The sequence below is a fragment of the Pinus tabuliformis genome, chromosome 2_2 (genome assembly GCF_031772625.1).
Source record: "Pinus tabuliformis cultivar Carrire ecotype Pingquan chromosome 2_2, CPIR1, whole genome shotgun sequence".
Classification (NCBI taxonomy): Eukaryota; Viridiplantae; Streptophyta; class Pinopsida; order Pinales; family Pinaceae; genus Pinus; species Pinus tabuliformis.
In genome coordinates this window covers 47,497,516-47,516,873 of record NC_142300.1, presented here as the reverse complement: position 1 = coordinate 47,516,873, position 19,358 = coordinate 47,497,516, and the positions used below count along the sequence as shown (strand labels likewise).

General features: G+C 38.6%; 1 protein-coding gene across 9 annotated transcripts in view; it reads right to left on the bottom strand.

Moving 5' to 3' along the window:
* LOC149191415 (Protein kinase superfamily protein) overlaps window positions 1–19,358 on the bottom strand; it is a 476,220-nt gene that overhangs the window by 49,280 nt on the left and 407,582 nt on the right. For 3 of the 9 annotated variants that reach the window (XM_089404247.1, XM_089404237.1, XM_089404246.1), the window contains one exon: window positions 1,531–1,628. The exons of 1 other annotated variant lie outside the window; for it this stretch is intronic. In XM_089404247.1, coding sequence (XP_089260373.1) covers window positions 1,546–1,628 — 83 coding nt within the window. In that variant the 3' untranslated portion in view covers window positions 1,531–1,545. 5 more of the 9 variants (XM_089404250.1, XM_089404242.1, XM_089404239.1 and 2 more) reach the window with 4 other exon arrangements.

Below are 19,358 nucleotides of genomic sequence, written 5' to 3'. Positions count from 1 at the left end.
TGCTGCACAGGGGCTAGAGTCTCTAAATGCAACTAGTAACAAGCTTCCCAGGTAGAGTTCTCTGCTTACATTCATTTCTGAATCACTTATGTCGCTTTGATCCTTTTCAGGTCTGATATAGCAGTCAGGTTAGGTTGAAGCGACTTGGTTATTGCCCTTGTCAGGTTTCACTTCTTATTGCATTTTAAGCCAGTTTGTTTGCCAGATTGTTATTTAATTTTAATTGCTAGTTGATTTATAAAGTTCTGTTTAGGTTTTTAGATCTGCTTCCGTTTCCTGCACAAACTGTTCACAGTTCACAAGTTTACGTCCCAGATTGAGACCTTACCTTGAGAACTTTGTCAGCACACTCTTGGGAACTTTGTCAGCACTTTGATGACATCTTGGTTTACAAACCAACATGGAAGGATCATTTGCAGAACTAAGACTCTGTTGAATCAATCTCATCTATCACAACACTTACTCAAAAAAAAACAAATTTAAAAAGTGTTTCTTTCAGCAAGATTCCATCTCATACCTTGGATTGCTAATTGGCTCTAAGGGCATACATGTAGATCCTGAGAAAATCAATTGCTCAAACAACAGCCTACGTCGACTAATAGAAATGTGGTAAAGCATTTCTTAGGACACATCAACTTCTATGTGATATTCAATAACCACTAGTCTTCTACTTTTCATCCTCTTAAGCAAATTATTCCAATAGTGGTTGAACTGAAAAATATTTTTAGTATCTCAAAGACATCCAATACTCAGAGGCACTTGCACTCTGACGTTCAAAAACCATTTGAATTAAGAGACAAATTCGTCATAATTTTCCATAGGTATTGTTCTTAAGTAGGGAGAACATCCTGATTCCTATGGTTTATCACTTTGAAGCTCTGTTCCATGCCAAGCTAGGTTATGCTTCCTATGATAAGGAATTTTTGTCATAGTTTAAACAATTAAACATTGGTGGCACTTCTTCCTCAGAAAAGGAAAATATTCTTCATACAAACCATCAACCATTGAAATTCTGCAATTCGTCAATTCAAAAACATAGCCATACAGAACAGGCATAATGTCTAAAATAATTACATCATTATCTAATAACAGAATGGATCCAAAGACGAGATAATAAAGTCTATTCCTTCTCAGCCATCCCCGTATGGATACTTGTTCGCAGATTAGACATCATATGCAGTAATTATGATGACTAAAAATTGGTTTATCCTGCTTATCCGTATTTTGTACTCATTATGCAGAATTTACCTTTCCTGAATTATACTCTTCAATAAGTATTGTACAATTGTAATTAGTCATGTGTGCTGGTTGGTGCTAAATAAACTATTCAAAGAATCTCATTTCTTCTCCTTGGAAGACACCTTTCAATCGATGAGACTCTTCAATTCCTTCTGCAACATATTTCCCAATCATGCTAAAGAATATTAATGATTATATATATCAGTGCTCTCATTGTAGCTTGTCTGTGCCTTCCAATCAAAAAGCTTGGCATGTGTTAGCATCTACCAGTGCCTTCTTAACCATCGGAATCTAGTTCAATGAATTTCATTCTGGAAAGTCTACGAACATAAACATGATTACATCTTCATAATAGTGTGTTGTTTTTCCAGCATGGTTGTCTCGAATCCCTACAACAATAACAAAGATGCACCAAAAGCTGCAATACTAATCTTCCAACAAGTTTGGATACACTTCAGGTTTCGTTTCTCCATATGTTTTTATCTTAGACTGACGAACATATTGAGATCATTAATAAGACAATTGTGCACAACTTATGCTTAAATCATCAATCCAACAAACATTGGGACAAATACCTCCATGTCATTCAACAAAGTTATGTTAGAACACCACATGTTTGCATTGATCATTCAAATACTAAGTTGTTTTAGAAGTTTCAACCCCTTGCGTCACATGAGCTTTCGGTGTCCCTCTTTGCCTCTTGCACATCACATGAGCAGATAGAGTAGGACAAAGACATTGCCTTCATAGAGCTCTTGTTGCAAGGTTTAGCCAAGATTTTTGTGAGCGTTTTTGGTATCGAGCCTTCTAAGCATTTAGTACATGGCACATTTGTGTTATTTCAAGTTGACTTCACAACTCGTGCACTTATTACACCTACTACAAGGTATGCTATATTGCATTTCATTTACATTGACTGCTATTAGTTTGGGCATTGACCAAAATTTTTGGCCAATTCCCCTAAGGGTTACATTAAGCATCAGTTGTTTATTTAATTTTTTTCCAATAATTAAATGCATTTATATCTCATGTGATTGGTTGATCAACCGGGGGTCTTATTTGGAGCCAACAATGGCCATCTTGGGACAGAGTAGAATTCCATATTTCCAAGTTCCAACCTCCTCTTCCAAAGGATATATTGCTAAATATCAAATCAAGGACCACCAAAAAAATAGGTAGACTTCAATACATCTACTTTGTATTAAAGCGAGCGTGTCTTTCCAGGTTGAGTGGATATTACAATACACATTTAAGCATAGGCTTCCCTATTTATTATAGAAATCAAGAAAAAAAAATTCTTGTTAAGCAAGGATTATATGGTAAGGACCTTAATTTTCCTTAATGAATTTTATTGTATATCGCAAGTGTATAATTTAGCAGTTTCTCTTGCAGTGGTTTGTCCCTAGTGAGATGCTCTGGTAGACGTTGCAATTGACATCTAGCGTTTTTGTAATTCCTACATCTATATGGCACCTTAGATTGTAACTTGCTTAGAGATACTTGACAGCATATTTTAGTGTCATTCTTCTAAGAGAGGCCTTCACCTTTAAAGAATTTTTGTTCTTTCCATCAAGTGCAAATTTCTGTATCGAATATGCATAAAAACAAACCTAAAGTTAATGAAAATATCATCTTGTCTTTTTGAGCAAGTTTTTCACCTTTACATTTTACCATATATATCTTCGGTTTGCTCATCTTGCTTCATCTTTTCCTTTATCACATAGTAAACATTGTAGAAAAGTATTTGTTGTAATTGTCACATTAATTTTCCTGGGAGATTTTGCTGTCTAATTTTCGGCCAAAGCTGGAAATACTGTTAAAGTATCTAAACTTTTCATTTATTGTTAAGAAAGGCAATTGGCATTCTACTAGATGAATCATCAATGGATGTAACAAAGTACCTTGCACCAGCATGCCATATAGTTTGTAGTGACTCACATATGTTTCTGTCTATATGAATCAATTCAAGAAGTCATTTAAAAGGGATTGTGGTATCTTTAAGGAACTGTCCTAATGATGCTTACCTTTGAAAGGGATTGTAGTATCTTTTAGGAATTGTCCTAATGATGCTTACCATAAAAGTAATTTATAGACAACTACAAAATTTACGATGAATCCACATCCCACCCATGATTTCTGTTATCATTGGCATCACCATGATATAGATCTATGTTCTTAGGTAATAGTTTTACAGATTTATGGATAACAGAAATCATTGAAGGTTTGGATAAACGGATTATTCCTTTGAAGCCAAGTTCAAGATGATTCAAACCTGAGATAATTAATGAACTTCAGATGCCAATGAAATAATCAAGTGCCAAAAGTAATGCCAGCATGCCCAAAACACATTTGGGTCTGTCTGCAGAAGAATTTACGATGGGAATTTAAGGCATAGGCATCCCCTATGAATTTGAGTTAATACAAAATTATTGCTATCTTAATTGCATGATTGAATGAATAAAACTAGAGAGATTTCTCCTAAATTAGTCAAATTTGTCATTTGAAGGAAGGTGGGTGTTATTAATTGTTGCTTTAAATAGTTGTGATTTTGATTATGATGATTTTGTTGGAAAAGTTTATGTATGACGCTTCCTTTAACTATTAATTTTAATAATATCTATAATGGATGTTTTGTACATTTAGACAACAAGTGGGGTGCAATGTTCCCCAGATATAGTCCTTCAGTTATAACGGAATTCATGTTATAGATACCTTGGGAAATTTTTAACCTGCCCACCAGAAGGTTGGCAAGAGTTTCAGGAAGGGTTCCTAAGTTTATGTGTCGCCGTTTCTCCTTTATGTTCTAAGGACTTCGGGACGAAGTCCATTGTTAAGAGGGGGTGTATGTAGTGCCCACTCTAGTCTCCTGACCCTAATACGACATTATCTTAGACACTCTATTCTTCGAGGACCTCAGATTGAGGATCTGGACCCATGACACTATTATTAGCGATTGAGATATTCATGGTTGTGATGTTATGAATGCTTTCCATTGATATTATGGTAGCATGAATGGTTATGTATCTTATCTATCAGTATTCTGATGATTTCAATATTAAATAGTTAAGTTGGTCTCTATTTGAAATTATGACGAGGGTAGTAAAGGATATGTATGCGCTCTACTAAAAGCATAATAAGGATAAATTTTATGGATAGGTATATTCTACGATGTTACGGTGTTGATAGCTTAATGAATATGTATGTCTCCATTGATGATTATTGATGATAGCCATGAGGGATGTGTTCCCTATGTTACCTACTTCCTTTAGTTCAGACTTACAATGGACAATGATGTGAATGACCAGGAATTGTTAATGATGCTATTATGATAATTGACTAACATTGAGAAACCGTGTTACTGATGATTATTGAGTATGGCAGGGAACCATCAGAGGCACTCGCATATGACGAGTTGATGACACCTGGTTTGACGAAAATTCATATTATTTTATCTTTGAAAGTGTAAGTCGATCTTAGAATCTGCCATATATGTTTAACTATATTCTGATGATATATTAATGGTTGCAGGCACAGATTAGTTGCTTGACCGAATGACTCACATATGGGTGATGGGGTTGTACAAGTGGATGGAACTACATGGGAGGGGTGGGACAGAGTCCCTGATCCCACCCACTAGCACTCCCGTTGTGACTTGGGCTGGAAGGGTTGAAGCACCTTTGCCTTGAAGATCACGATGCCATGAGGGCAGGTTCTAAAGTTGGTTCGCTCATGAGGACTTTATCGGGGGGCGCGCATCAAGGCGGATTCCTTGATCCCCGACACCATTAGTCTCACTATAGCAGGCAACATAAGAGATGATAGTGGTCTATGATGTTGCATTATACTTTCCCCTCGTAATCACTGGATGCTTGAAGGGCAAGTGGTGTGGCACCCTTGGAACTTCAGGGGAATTTCTTGAAGGGCACGACCAACTTGGCATCCTTGGCATCACAAATAAACTATTAGGTGTGGCACCCTTGGAACTTCAGGGGAATTTCTTGAAGGGCACGACCAACTTGGCACCCTTGGCATCACAAATAAACTATTAGGTGTGGCACCCTTGGAACTTCTAGGGAAGTTCTTGAAGGGCACAACCAGACTGGCACCCTTGACATCACAAATAAACTATTAGGTGTGGCACCCTTGGAACTTCTAGGGAAGTTCTTGAAGGGCACAACCAAAGTTGGCATCCTTGGAATCATTAAAAATAAATAATAATAAATAAATATAAGCAAGGAATGAAAACTAGGTAAATTTACATCAAGGGTAAATGATGATTAGAAACCAATGCAATTAAATCAAAAATAAAACTTGGAATAAGGAGGATCATAGGAAGAATTAAAATAGAGTACCTTAAAAACTCTACCCTTCCCATTTTGGAAAATACTAGGAATATTATGTGGTTTAATTAGGAAAAAGGTGAAAGACAAACATAATGGTAAGGATAAAGATTAATCCTAAACTAATTTAAATCTAATTAAGAAAAGGGGAAGGTGAATTAAAATGAGAATAATAAATTAAATTTAGAGAAATGTAGAGAAGCTCCATGTGTCAACAACCAGCATAATAATATCCATCTAGGAGATAACCTGAGTTAAATTAGGGAGTAGATTGGGGATAAAATCTTGACTCATTAATTGACTTCAAGTAATGAACACAAATTAAGGAATAAAAGGGGGGAATAAAGAGACAACTAGGAGAAGAAATAGGAATCTTGTTGAGGTGAGGAAAATATTAGTTTTAAATAAAAATTTAAGTAAATAATTTTGGGAGACCCTTGATATGAGAATGACACATGGGTGGGTGAATAATCAAGCTATTGAATTATAAAAAAAATAATTAATTATGCATGACATGACAAGTGTCACCTATGAGGACTCCTATAAAAGAAGGGGCAAGCCATGGAAGAAGGGACTTTTGGGAACCCTATTGTTGGATGGATGAGATGTTGTGAGAGCAGTGATTACGAAGCTATAGTGAGTTTGGTGAGGTAGAGGATTTAGAGAGGGGACTCTTGAGCCAAGGTGTGCTCTCCTCTACTAGCTAGTGCTTGTCTCCATTGTACAACCCCATTGCAGCTCGGGGGTCCGCGGGGAAGAAGAGTACCCAAGGAGTAGGCTGGGAGGTTAACCGGTGAGTCTTCGCATTCGGATCAAGTGCGTCATCATTCACTCGCGGAGGTGACCAGCTACAAGGGAATACCAGCAACAGCAGAGCAAGCGGAGTCTCGCCTTCTGGTGAACGGTACATATGTATTTCATTACTATTGATCTTAGTTAAAGGTATGAAAATGTTATGGTATGTTTCCTGAAATGAGTGGCAAGAATATGTATGCTAAATAAATTTGAATTTCAATGCGTTTCTCTCTGGTTGTCATTGTTGTTTAAAAAAAAAGAAAAGTATATAGTCTGGATAAGGTCCTCACAGTTATATTGTGACTCCTTAGACTCTTATATATAGAAAGGAGGCTTTTTCATTTGAATCATCCAATAATTGTTCATTTATGTAATGTAAAGGAGGTTGCCCCCTCGAAGAGGCTGAATTTTAAGGCGTTGATCTATCTTTTCTATCTTTTTCTTGAGCTGGTTTCATAACATAAACCTTGCCTTATGTTTCTGAACACTGCCATCAGCTGCCTGCTTTACCTTGTAAAGCCATCTGGAACTCACCACTGACTTGCCTTGAGGTCTTGGGACAACATCCCACACACTGTTCCAAATGATAGAGTCGTACTCCTCTACCATTGCATCAACCCATACTAGTTGCTGCACTGCCTCCTCGAATGAAGAAGGTTTGATATCTACACACTCCCCAACGAGGGCCATGTACCCAGTGTACCGCTGGGGCGACCTCCTCTATCTGCGCTGAGAAGATGGTTGTCCCACATTCGCGCGCGCATCCAACATCAACCTATTAGCTTCCCTTGAGTGTCTCCACCCATCTCTGGAAGTATCAGCATGAGTGGATGTCTCCACTCCCAGATCCTCTACATGCGGCTGCTCTGCATCAATCTGAGGCTTCTCCTCCTTAGGAACTAAAATTTCCTCCTCTACATGCAACTTGAGCTCCCTCTCAAGTGATAATTGCATGGATTTCTTCTCGTCGAACTTCAGATCCCTACGTACCACTGTCCTTTGACTGGTAGGCAGGTACACCCGATAGTTGTGGGGTGTATCCATGTACCCCACAAGTATTCCCAACTCAGCTGTTGGATCCAACTTCTTCCGAGCATCTTTGGTCACATGATAGTAAATTGATGATCCAAAGATTCGGAAGTGACTCACATCTGCTCGCTTCCCGGAAAAGGCTTTCATAGGTGTCTTCATTCCTAGTATACGGTGCAAGCTTTTGTTCTGCAAGTATACTGTTGTATTACATGCCTCGGCCCACAAATGCAGTGGTAGGCTTTGGTCATGCAACATCACTCGAGCTGCTCCCACAATCGATCTGTTCTTCCTTTTAGCCACCCCATTCTGCTGTGGGTTATGGGGTGCCGTCAACTCCCGTTTAATTCCTTCTGCAGCGTAGAAGTCTTTAAACTGTTGGGAGACATACTCTCCACCATTGTCACTATGCAAGGCTTTTATTTTATTTCCAGATTCTTTCTCTGCCAAGGCTTTAAACTCACAAAACCTCAAGAAGGTCTGATCCTTCTTTTGCATAAAGTAGATCCAACATCTACGAGAAAAATCATCAATAAAAATAACATAGTACCTTTGTTTAGCGATGGAGGTTGTAGAGAAGGGTCCACAAACATCTGAGTGAACTCACTCCAGGATTGCTCCAGCTCTACTGTCTCGATCCGGAAAGGAAGATTTCGCATACTTACCCAAGGTACAACCTTTTCATGTATTCGTCTGCTCCAGTTTTCCCTTGGGTAGTCTGGTAGAAATCTATTGCATGATCTTCAGGGCTCCATGGTGTAAGTGGCCCAGTCTTCTATGCCATAGCTCGCCAACATCTTGGCTCTGCACCATCTTAGCTTTGGAACTCAATGCAGCACAATCGTCTACCTCTAGCTTGTAGAGATTCTTTACTCGAATCCCAATTCACTTTGTCTGTCCAGTACCGATATGCCTCAGGAATACCTTTCCTTTACTAAAGACTACATCATAGCCTTTATCTTCTAACATAGTGACAGACACAAGATTCTTCTTCAGACCTGGTACATACTTTACATCAGTTAGGGTGAGGGGAGCTCCATGCTCCTTCTGAAACACAACCATATCTTCACCTGAAACATGGTACTTTCCATCATCACCCATCTCGATCTGCATCTGGAGATCCTTCTCCTCCAAGGTACTGAAAATATTCTTGTCACCTAACATGTGGAATGAAGCTCCATTGTCCAGGTACCACACACATCCCACCATGGATGAAACCATGCATGCGATAAACGAGAAATCCAACTCAAACTGTGAGGCCAGTGCCTCATCATCAGATCCCTTCGAGGAACCCTTCTTGGATTTCTTTTGTGGACAATTCGTATCATAATGGCCCACTTCATGACAATGAAAGCATCACAATTTCGATTTGTCAAACTTTTTCCCACCATGGGAAGAACCAGATTTGGGATGGGACGCCTTCCCTTTCCCCTTCCTCGCCTTACTCGCTAAGGCTAGATTTTCCTCATCATCTTGCTTCGATGAGGATCCATCTCTGGTGCTTCTTCTTATTTCCTCCTACATCAGATCTGACCAAAGTCATTCCCAATCTGGCAGTTTTTCTCTTCCATTAACTGAGTCTTGGTAGTTATGCTAGCTCTTAGGAAGACCGAGGAGTGCAAGACTCACCATGTCATCATCAACGGTGGTGATCCCTACACTTCCAAGCTCATCCAGGTGGTGAGCTTGTTCAGACATGTAGAGATCGTGTCGCCCTTTTCACACTTGATTTTCTGAAGCTTGTCTTTCAGCGCCAGATTCCTCTGATCGTTGTTGTTCTTATATAGATCTTTCAATGTTTTCCACATCAAAAACAGTGTCTCCTTCCCATGGATGCTCGAGACCACATACACATTTCTTCCATTCTGCCACTTCAGTAGCATCAGTCGGCTTGGGGACTTCTTGATCAATGAAGTCCTTTAGACCGTTATCCTCTAATATTGCTTCCATGCGATCCTTCCAGGCTATATAATTCTAACTTCCATCAAGAGCATATTCGAGTCTTAAACCGTTGAACGCCATTGGTGAAATTGAGATGTGATAAGAACTTGATTTCTATATTTAGGAACCACAAACTTCGAACTTCTCCCTTCTTGTATACTGTTCTTTGCTTTGATCACCTTTTCTCTGATACCATGTAGAAATTCCCACTGTAGATCAACAGATTATGCAATATACTAAAGCGAGATACAAGATCTACTTCTACAACAAAATTTGTGGAGGCTTAATCAAATATGAGCAAGATCAATGAGAACACATATAACTGAGAATGAGAAATAAATCACACATAACACAGAAGAAATAACCCAGGGAAAGCCTCAGCCTAAAACCCAAATCTCTGTATTATCATACAAGTGGAAATATGTTCAAGTTACAAAAAGAATCAGCTCTCAAGCTATCCTGCTCTCTCTGCAATCAAACAATACAGCTCACAGACTGAGTAGACAAGAGATATGTCTTTCCTCAACCCTCCAAGCCTCCTATTTCCTTGTGCATTTTCTCTCGAGGTCCAGTGATGCCACATGTGTGAATTGGCCTCATCACACTCACAAAAACTGAAGAAGTAACTGCGCAATCCTCAAGGAAAGAATTCCTTTTGCATGCAAGAGATATTCACAATAGAATATTCCTGCAACTGATAGTACACTGTCCCTCCATTTGATCTCAACTGGGTCTCTGTCTGAACTGACATGCATGAGTTATTTATGAGAGAATATTCAGTTATCTGAAGTGCAGTAGTTACATGCATGTATTAACTAACTTAACTCGCAATTAATTAAACAAACTCTTTGAATTAATCTAACTAGACTTGACTCAGTTAACTGAGCCAACTAATTACAGCTCAATATTACAACTCATCCTTATCTCTTTAACTAATGGATAAATTCCTCAATCAATGGATAAACTGTTGCATGTCCCGACATAAACTTCATGTTTGATTTTCTACAACTAATTAACTCATGGTGAATTAATTAATTATTTTACAAACAGCTGCTAAGATCAAATTCGAATTTTTACTTCTCTATTTTAGTTCAGGAACTAACTAAAATAGGAAGGTATCCCAAAATGCTATTTATAGCAGTACTAAATTTAGCACTTCTATATTTAGCATTTCTTGTTGCTATTTTCAACAAGAATATCCATTAGGTGACCTTCTCATATATCGAGTCTCCTCCCATTGGTGAAAATCCATAAAGGGCTTGTGGCGATAGTGAGCCATCACCCCATTGTTGTCAATTAGTCTAGTGTTAGCCTTACAAGGTGCCTCTCTCCAAGGCCTGCTAGATTTTCCAACAACAAATTTTTGATGATTATAGATTTACTCATTGTGTAATTTGATTTATAAGTTAGTACAAAGATAATGACCAACAAGTTTAACACAATTTTCTTTGATTTTATATCAAAAAACATGTTTTGTTTTTTAACATAATCAATAAATCCATGATGTTGCCAAGAAGAACAAAAGAATATTTAGACACAACTAAGGTGAGGAAACTTCCAACAATGATGTTGAAATTAGATCTCACTAAGACTTGTGGCAAGGCCAATTTCTTATATCTCTAATTGATATTGATTCAAACAAGGATGAGAATCCAAATTGTGAATTGGATATGGGATTCCTGGCCTTAGATTTGTTTGCAATATCTTCCAAGTTCTTCTAAGTTACTAACAGTCTCAAGAAAGGATACCTCATGTCTTCACTTTCATATCTATTGGTTACGAAAGGTTTATGCAAAATAGTAACATCTACCTAAAAGTAAGGTTCTATTAAAAGCATCAAAATGGGGAATTCTCTTTCTTTGTCAAACTTATTATTTGTAGATGATGTAATATTATTTAATATAGAAAGAATTAGGGAATCAAAGATGTATATGGATATCCTTGATCTATATAACGAGGTTACATGAATGAAAGTGAATGTCCATGATTCCTCTATTTTATTCAATGGACTTGGGGAAGAGCTAGAAAGACAATTTGCATAGATTTTGTCCTTTACTTCCTTGCCTTTTGACAATGGGGTAAAATATCTTGGTTTCAACCTTAACTCAAATGATTATAGATTTAGATATTGGTTGTGGCTTTATGAAAAATTGAAAAACAATTAACTAATTTTATAGCTGATTTTCAAGAGAAGGTAACTTAACCTTAGTAAAATCAATATTTGAAAACATACTTGTTTATTGGGCATCTCCAGTACATATTCCAAAAGGTGTGGTAAAAAAGCCAAGAAGAAATGTAGTTTCTTATGGATAGGGAAAAGAGACAAAGAAGGTACTCCTTTGCTTTAGTGAAGAACGCTTGCAAGGTCTAAAGAAGATAGAGAATGGAGATAACATAATATACAATTGTTTAGGCAAGTCTTGGTTGCGAAAAGCTCATGGAGCATGATCTGAAAAGAATGTCTTTAGGGAAATGTTATGTTTGCAAAGTGCATAGGCACTAGATTAATAGATAAATATATTAGAAAATAAGAGAGTTGTTTGGAATGGGATAGGTTATCTGGAAGGCTTTAGTAAAAGCATTTCCACCACTTGTGAAGTGACTAGTTTGAAAGGTAAGAATAGGGTAGGATCCTTGGATAGGTTGTTGAGGAAACTTGAAACTATAAGAACCCTTAAAGAATTCCCTATACAACTTAGGGATATATATCTTGCAAATGCAATTGATCTTGGGTCTAGTTCCATATGGTGTAAAAGTTGGAAATCAACATCTCAATTAAATTTACCGCAAGGGCTTGCAAAAGAGAAAGATAAAAACACAACATCATTATACTTGAAGAAGATGAAATTATTTTATCGAAGAATAAAGCTTTTGAGGTATACATACCAAAGTTAGGCTATGAGGTAAAATTCATAGGGAATAAAGAAAAAGTAAAAAAGTGGTAGCAGAAGTCAATCTAAAAGTTGAAACTCCCTTCAAAATATTGAATTTTCTTATGGTTGACTCTATCTAACAAAGTTCTGACCTAGGAAAATTGCAAGAAAAGGAATTGATAGGTGTATCCTTTGTAAAAATAATGATGAATCCATGGATCATATATTTGTACATTGTTGAGAAATGCATTAGGGAAACATTAGGGAAATTTTATTTTGATTTCTCTTTCATGACATTTACTTGTGATATTACATATATCTTATGTTAATTATATTAGTTTTGTTTATCATCAAATAAATGCCAAGGAAATGAAGAAAATAAAAGAGGACACAAGTTATAGGCACTCAGCCAATGAAAAACCCCTATGAAGGGGAAAAACCAGTCAAATGCTTCCACTAGTAGATTCAAATCAGATTGAGACAACAAGGACTATAGACTCACTCCATCCACCAAGTCAACATCCATGTTAACCAAATCAACTTTCTAGCTCCTTCCTTCACTTGTCTGCTCCTCAACAAGAATTTTGGCATGTCATGTAATCCTGAAGTTTAGTCTTGTACCTTTGGTCCAACAATATGTCTTGAATTCCCTTATACTTGTGACAATTTTGGTTCCTAAAAATTTCCTTTGGTATGATTATTCATTTCCTTATAACAAAGAAATACCTATTTCTTTCACATCTTCACATCTCCTTCTTCATTTGAAAATTGCAGATTGACTTATTTTTTGTCTCACTTCCAATAGATCGAATAACACTTTTATATATATCCACTTCTTGTGTGAGAACATGTTCCTTGAATGCGGTCGACTAGTAGATGATGGAGCTGAATTGGGAGATGGAGGTTTATTGACATTAAAATAAATAAATAAATAAATTAAATAAAAAATAAAAAATTCTTCAACACGAGGAACCCAAGAAAGGTCACAAAATGAATATGACTTTGCCTCTTGACACAAACCTAAAAGCCTACAATGGAGGCTTAACGTAGAAGCATGAAACCCATGCTCATAAAAATATTTTTTTCTTTTATAAATATTTTTTTCTTTTTCTTACTTTTGATCAATACTTTCCATTATGAATCAATATACAATTAGCAAGACCAACACTAGTTACATTCTTCAACACTCCCTCTTAACTAGGGAGGTATTCATAATTACATATATACATAGGTACATGGAAGATCTCAAAATGATATACTCTATGAAGAGTCACAAAACACACAGTGCTACAGATTACATACTTAGCCAAGGTATCTAATCGGGTGGGACTAAGGTGTGTTCCTAACTTCAACCACACTAGGTACCATCAGGCTTTAGCTCTAACACCAACCCAGGGATCTAGGTATCATATCCAAGGTTAAAGCTCCATAAGACCAACAATACGCTCCCTACTTTGGGATCTAGAAATCATCATAGGCAGGCCATATGTCCTCCCAAGTGTCTTGTCTCCCCAAGAAGCTTCATCTCTCCTTATCAACTAAATAAGATATATCCACTAGTCCAAGCATGCTTCAAAGTGTTCAACCTTCTTATGGAGAGATCCTGCACAATCACAACCCCAATTAATAATAAAATTTCAATATATACATGTTTAGCACAAACCTTCAAGGTATTCAATCATTTTGATGCTACTTAGATTATCATCAAATTATCCAAACTCATCCCATCAGAAGCTTTCTTTTTTAACTTCTATAGCAAAATCAAACTCAGCCTTAGCACTTCTTCCAGAACATCCAAGTTTTGTTTACAACTTTTCCACTCATGAATATATACCTGTAATGTTTCATACATTATCTTTTTTCTTTCTTCAAGGTCTTAGTTGTCACATTATTCCCTCCCTCTCAACTAGGGAGATATACACTTTCTTTCATCCAAGCTCCCTCTCAACTTAGGGAGATCAACAACTTCATAACATCGGAGAAACTTCAACCTTTCAAAACTTCAATAACGTGATCATCATTCTCTTTATTCATCATGCTTACCATTATTATCAAGTCATCTTCAGTTATGAATATCTTCAACATCTTGAAGATTACGTACATGCAAATCTTCAATAGCAAGTACAACCAAGTAGAAATATACTGAAGCATGAATTCAACTATATTAAAATCATGTCATTAAAATGGAAGCATCAAAATAATTAAATACCTAAACATAGTTAGGTTCATAGTCAACAAGGGTTACATCTTTTATACTATGGGTTTCAACAACTTGTTAGGGTTTTCGTAGCAAACCCTAGATTCCATCATCGAGACTTAAAGCCTTATATATTAGCAATCCAAACATACAACTTTACATATTCAATATTATGCCCTAGATTTTAATGTCAAATTCTACTAGGGTATTGTCACAAACCCTAGATTTCATTAATAAACCTAAATCATGAATATCAACAATAATATCATTTCATATCTAGGGTTACGTTATTATTTCCTTATATCGATTTCTTATTAGGATTTTTATCGTAAACCTTAGATACCAACATCAAACTTCAACAAAATTGACCACCTAGGGTTTCAATTATGCATAAGCTCATTCACCTAGGTTTTCATTCCTAAGACCTTATATTTAACTATTACAAGGGTTTTTTTTATAAACCCTAATTTACCAAACCCTAAGAATCCAGGGTTTCATTCTAACATGAATAACAAACCCTAAAATACTAGGGTTATGAAAATACAAAAACTCTAAACATTAGGACTTTACCGATCTAAATTTTATTAACAAACCGTAAGTGAACTAGGGTTTCATTGTTAACATACCCTAAGCATCAAAAGGTTAGGGTTTTATAGTGAACCCTAAAGGTTAGGGTTTCACAAAAATGAATAAATGGTAAGAGATAATATAACAAGGGTAGATTCAATCTAATGATTAATCACCTGTTGTAGCGGCTACAACCACCCTCCAAAATTTTGGCTCGCATGTAAATTTCAGAGCCTACCTTGGATTCTATGATTGATTATCCTTGGTCGCTTGATTGGTAAGCTGATGATTTCAAGCTCCCCTCCTTGATCTTAAGAGTTGTCCACATTCTCATCTTCATGCAACATGTGTCATATTTGGGCATAGGGGTTGTTGTTTGTCATGCAAAGGGGATGTTGTCTTGCTTCAAGGGAATTGTGTGTGTATGAGTGGTTGTCATCACATAGACATGTTTCACACTCACCTCATGCACTCACGTCACGAAGGTTGTTGCATCAAGAAAAGTATGTCTTATGTATTCTGGATGGTCTACGTTGTGTCACTAAGTGTCCGTGTGTGATCACAGTCGAGTCCTATCAATGTTTGCATATGTTTCATTGATCTCACACTTAGCCATTTTCCCAAGCAACCTAGCCTCATCCAGCTTCCTGGAACTATGCACTTTGTTTCTGCAACCATCAAGCTTCCTCCCTTTCCTGTTGAAACCCCATAGTGCATAGAGACACCAACCTCCCTTGCCTGCTGAAACCCCACAACCCACAGAGGCCCCAGCCAGAACTACTTTCTAGAAATGCTCAGAGCCGTCCAGCTGCACTGCACTTAGAAATTGCACAGAGGTGTCCTCCCGGGACTCCTATCCCGCAGTAATGCTTTGAGCCTCAGAGCTGCGTAGTGTTGTCCAAGTTGTCTTGTCGGTCTTGCATGCAAAAATTGTGCAAACAGGCTTCCCAGGGGCTCATTCCGGCAGCAGTCACTGCCGGCTGAAATTGTTCAGATCTACCTCTTAGTGACTATAGGAAAAGGTGACATGCTAAAATCGCTTCCAAGGAGTTGAGGAGAAGGACCAAGGAACCGAGTAATGGAAAATATTAGGACCGAATGAAAACTCTGTCGGATGCGTGAACATCTTAAGGGTAAGTATGGAACATCTTTCAAATTACACTTCTTAGTTGAGTTTGCAAGATTCCTTGTCATTATCATATCACCATGTCCTCAGTAACATGCATGTGCGCAAACACGAAAAGTCATCTTGTGTGTTTCTTCTAAATGTCTTGCTTCTTTTTCAATTGTTCGACCAACTGTCGTCTTCTGCATGTTGATTGCTATGTCATGCTTGCAACCTTGTTATGGTGATGTTGAAGGTTGTGTTTAAGTTGTGTTCACTATGTAAGCATCTATCGCACTCAAACACGATGTTGTATGCATTACCGTGCAAGCGTCTTCGCGGTCGTTCAACGATCTATCATAAGTGTCGCGCTTGTTGCTCACACCATCAGTCAGTCACACTGAATATATGTTGTCTTGATGGTTTGAGGTTTCTTGTCATTGAGTCATGTTGAGTGTGTGTTCACAAGGTCATGTATGCACAAGTTCAGTCACTCACACACTTTGTCATTCTACTAAAGTTTTGACGATCGGATCACCCTCTAATAGCCGAACCCTCGATGATCTGCATTGCGCAGTGTCAACACTCATTGAACATGTACTGCTTCCCAGAAGTACACAGAGCTTGAGGCAGTCTCCCAGGTAGCCTATACTGTGGAATCCTGAAATCAACCAGACCGACAGTCATCCAAAATAGCGCAGAAGTTCCTCAACAAGTCATCTCAATCTACACTTCCCGCAAGCAAATCAACCAACACTCCTACTGGTCAACCGGAGAGTTTGACCGGGTAGTCACCCCGGGAGTCACTCCCCTAAAAAATTGTGCAAAAGCTGCAGACCTTGCCCACTCCGCTGACTAAGAAAATTGTGCAGACAAGCTGGACATACACCCAGTGCCCGTCGCTATCTCCCAGAAATTACTCATTTTTTCCAGCCAGGCACCCAAATAGTCGGCCGACTGCTCACCCAGAAAACTGCACAGATTTCATGAGCAAGCCCCTCAGCTGCCCAGCATCTCGCTCAACTCAGAAATTGCGCAGAGGTGTTCAGCAGGTCAACCTCCAAGCAATTGCATAGTTTTTGTCTCCAGAAACCCCGTAGCCTGCTGCCAGCTCCCTCTAGGAATTGCACAGTTTTTGCTACCAAGCCACCCCGCCACCTGCAGCTAGCTCCCTCCAGGAATTGCGCAATTTTTTTTGCCAAGCCTCTTGAAGCCCGCAGCCAGTTCCCTCTGGGAATTATGCAGTTTTGCTATCAAGGCCCTCTGCAGCCCAAACTGCTTCCCTCTAGAAATTTCGCAGATCTTCCCTCTAGCCAAGCCATATCCTGTGGATAGTCACTGCTAATCTGGATAGTCCATCTCAGTCCCCCAGTGACCTCTACACAATTTTCACCAGTAGTTCCTGGAACTCGCATCCCAGCACGAAACTTGCCTTGCATAGTTTCATAACCTTGTCCTCTCTCCCGGCCATCTGCATCTGAAAGCGAACGACCATGCATCATGGTAGACTAGGAGGTTTATGGATTTGATGTCGTCTCATCATGAGTGACTTCAGATATAGGTACACGAATAAAAATGACGGGATGATAGATGGGATTAACAAGGAGAGTACATGCAAAAGGACGTGTTCGCAAATAGACGAACGAACGATGCATGCACGGAGATGTGTTTGTGAATAGACAGACAAACGATGCATGCGAGGAGATGTGTTCGCGAATAGACGACCATGTGAAGATGTGTTTGCGGACGAACGAACGGATGAACATGCAAGGATGTGTTCGTAGATGGGCAAACGAATGAACATGCGAGGAGATATTTTCATGAACGGATAGACATGTCAAGCATGCCAAAGTACAAGTGAGGAGAAATGCGCACATGCAACATCAAGCAAAACTAATGACCATCGAGGACTCCGCACACATTGCCATGCAGAGGTGAAGTTGTGATACACCAAGAGGACATCCATCACTCAACAACACTGCAGCTTGACATGCACACCAGTAGCAACATGAACATACCAACACTGTCATGTCGAGTCGTGTCATGATTCATGTCGGCCACATCACTACTGTGGGCCATATTGTTGTCAATCAATGTAATGTAACATGGAAGTCCAAGAGACCCACTTGTAATCTAAAGAGTCATGTAATCTGAAAATTCATGAAAGTCAAACAGTCATGAGGGAAGTCAAACAGTCACAAGGGCCAGTTTCACCCTTGGCTATAAATACCCCCTCATTTGTACATGCAAAGCACTCTTCACCTTGGCTCCTCCCACATATCCTTGAGAGTCTGTAATCTTTCCTTTGAGGAGTGAGTAGTGGCTCCAATGCCCTACCCATGGGGTTAGTGATGTATGGTGTATTAACATGTCTTGGAACTTTCACTCAATTCAGAAGCCTACTCACAGGCTAGCACGTTTTCACACATGTGTTGTAACTGTTTGTAAGAATTAATATTGAACACTTGTAATACATGTTTCTTTAACCTGTGTTAAACAATTGAACTCATTCAGCTATTCTGATACATATATTTATTAAAATGTGTTGTATAAGTTGTTAAAGTTGTCCTGCCAGCGTTGGCTACCTCCCTGGACATCAGACATAACCTTTCAAGTAAACTTGTTATAATGAACGTTGCACTCGCGCGGACTATCCCACTGGGTGTTGTACGTGCTATCTTCCCTTGTGTGTTGTGACTGTCGCATCCATGTGGATTGCTACTTCGGAAGTTGTGCATGACCTATTGTGTTGTGTGTTTCTGACAGAGTTGGGACTCCCTCCCTTCTGACTGGAGACTCACTTCCATCTTCTCTCTTTTCGGTGAAAGGACCTTGACACAAGAAACACTAGCACTCACCAAGCACGAGACCCTCATTGTTCAAAGACGAAGCAGACCACTGTCGCGCGCTAAAAAGAAAGAGCTAAGGAATATCTTTAAGATAATGGCAACGAGGCCATCGTACCAGATGGGTCTCCTACACCAAATGGTGTGAGTTCTAGTCGGGACTTCATATCGGGGAGATCCCCTAATGTTGGCGGGTCCAACACCATCAAAATTTTGGTGCTAGGAGGGCTAGATGAAAAGTTCAGTCCTCACAATATGTGTTCAATATTTGCACATCTATCATGGAGTTTTTTATAGTTCACCCTCCGAAATGTATGTCCAACGGACATACCTTTCACGTCGAGAGGGAATTCTGGTATGACTTGTCACAAATCATGTATGCTGGTGAAGGTGAAGTGTCCTAGCCTGAGCACTTAGATGACTTCC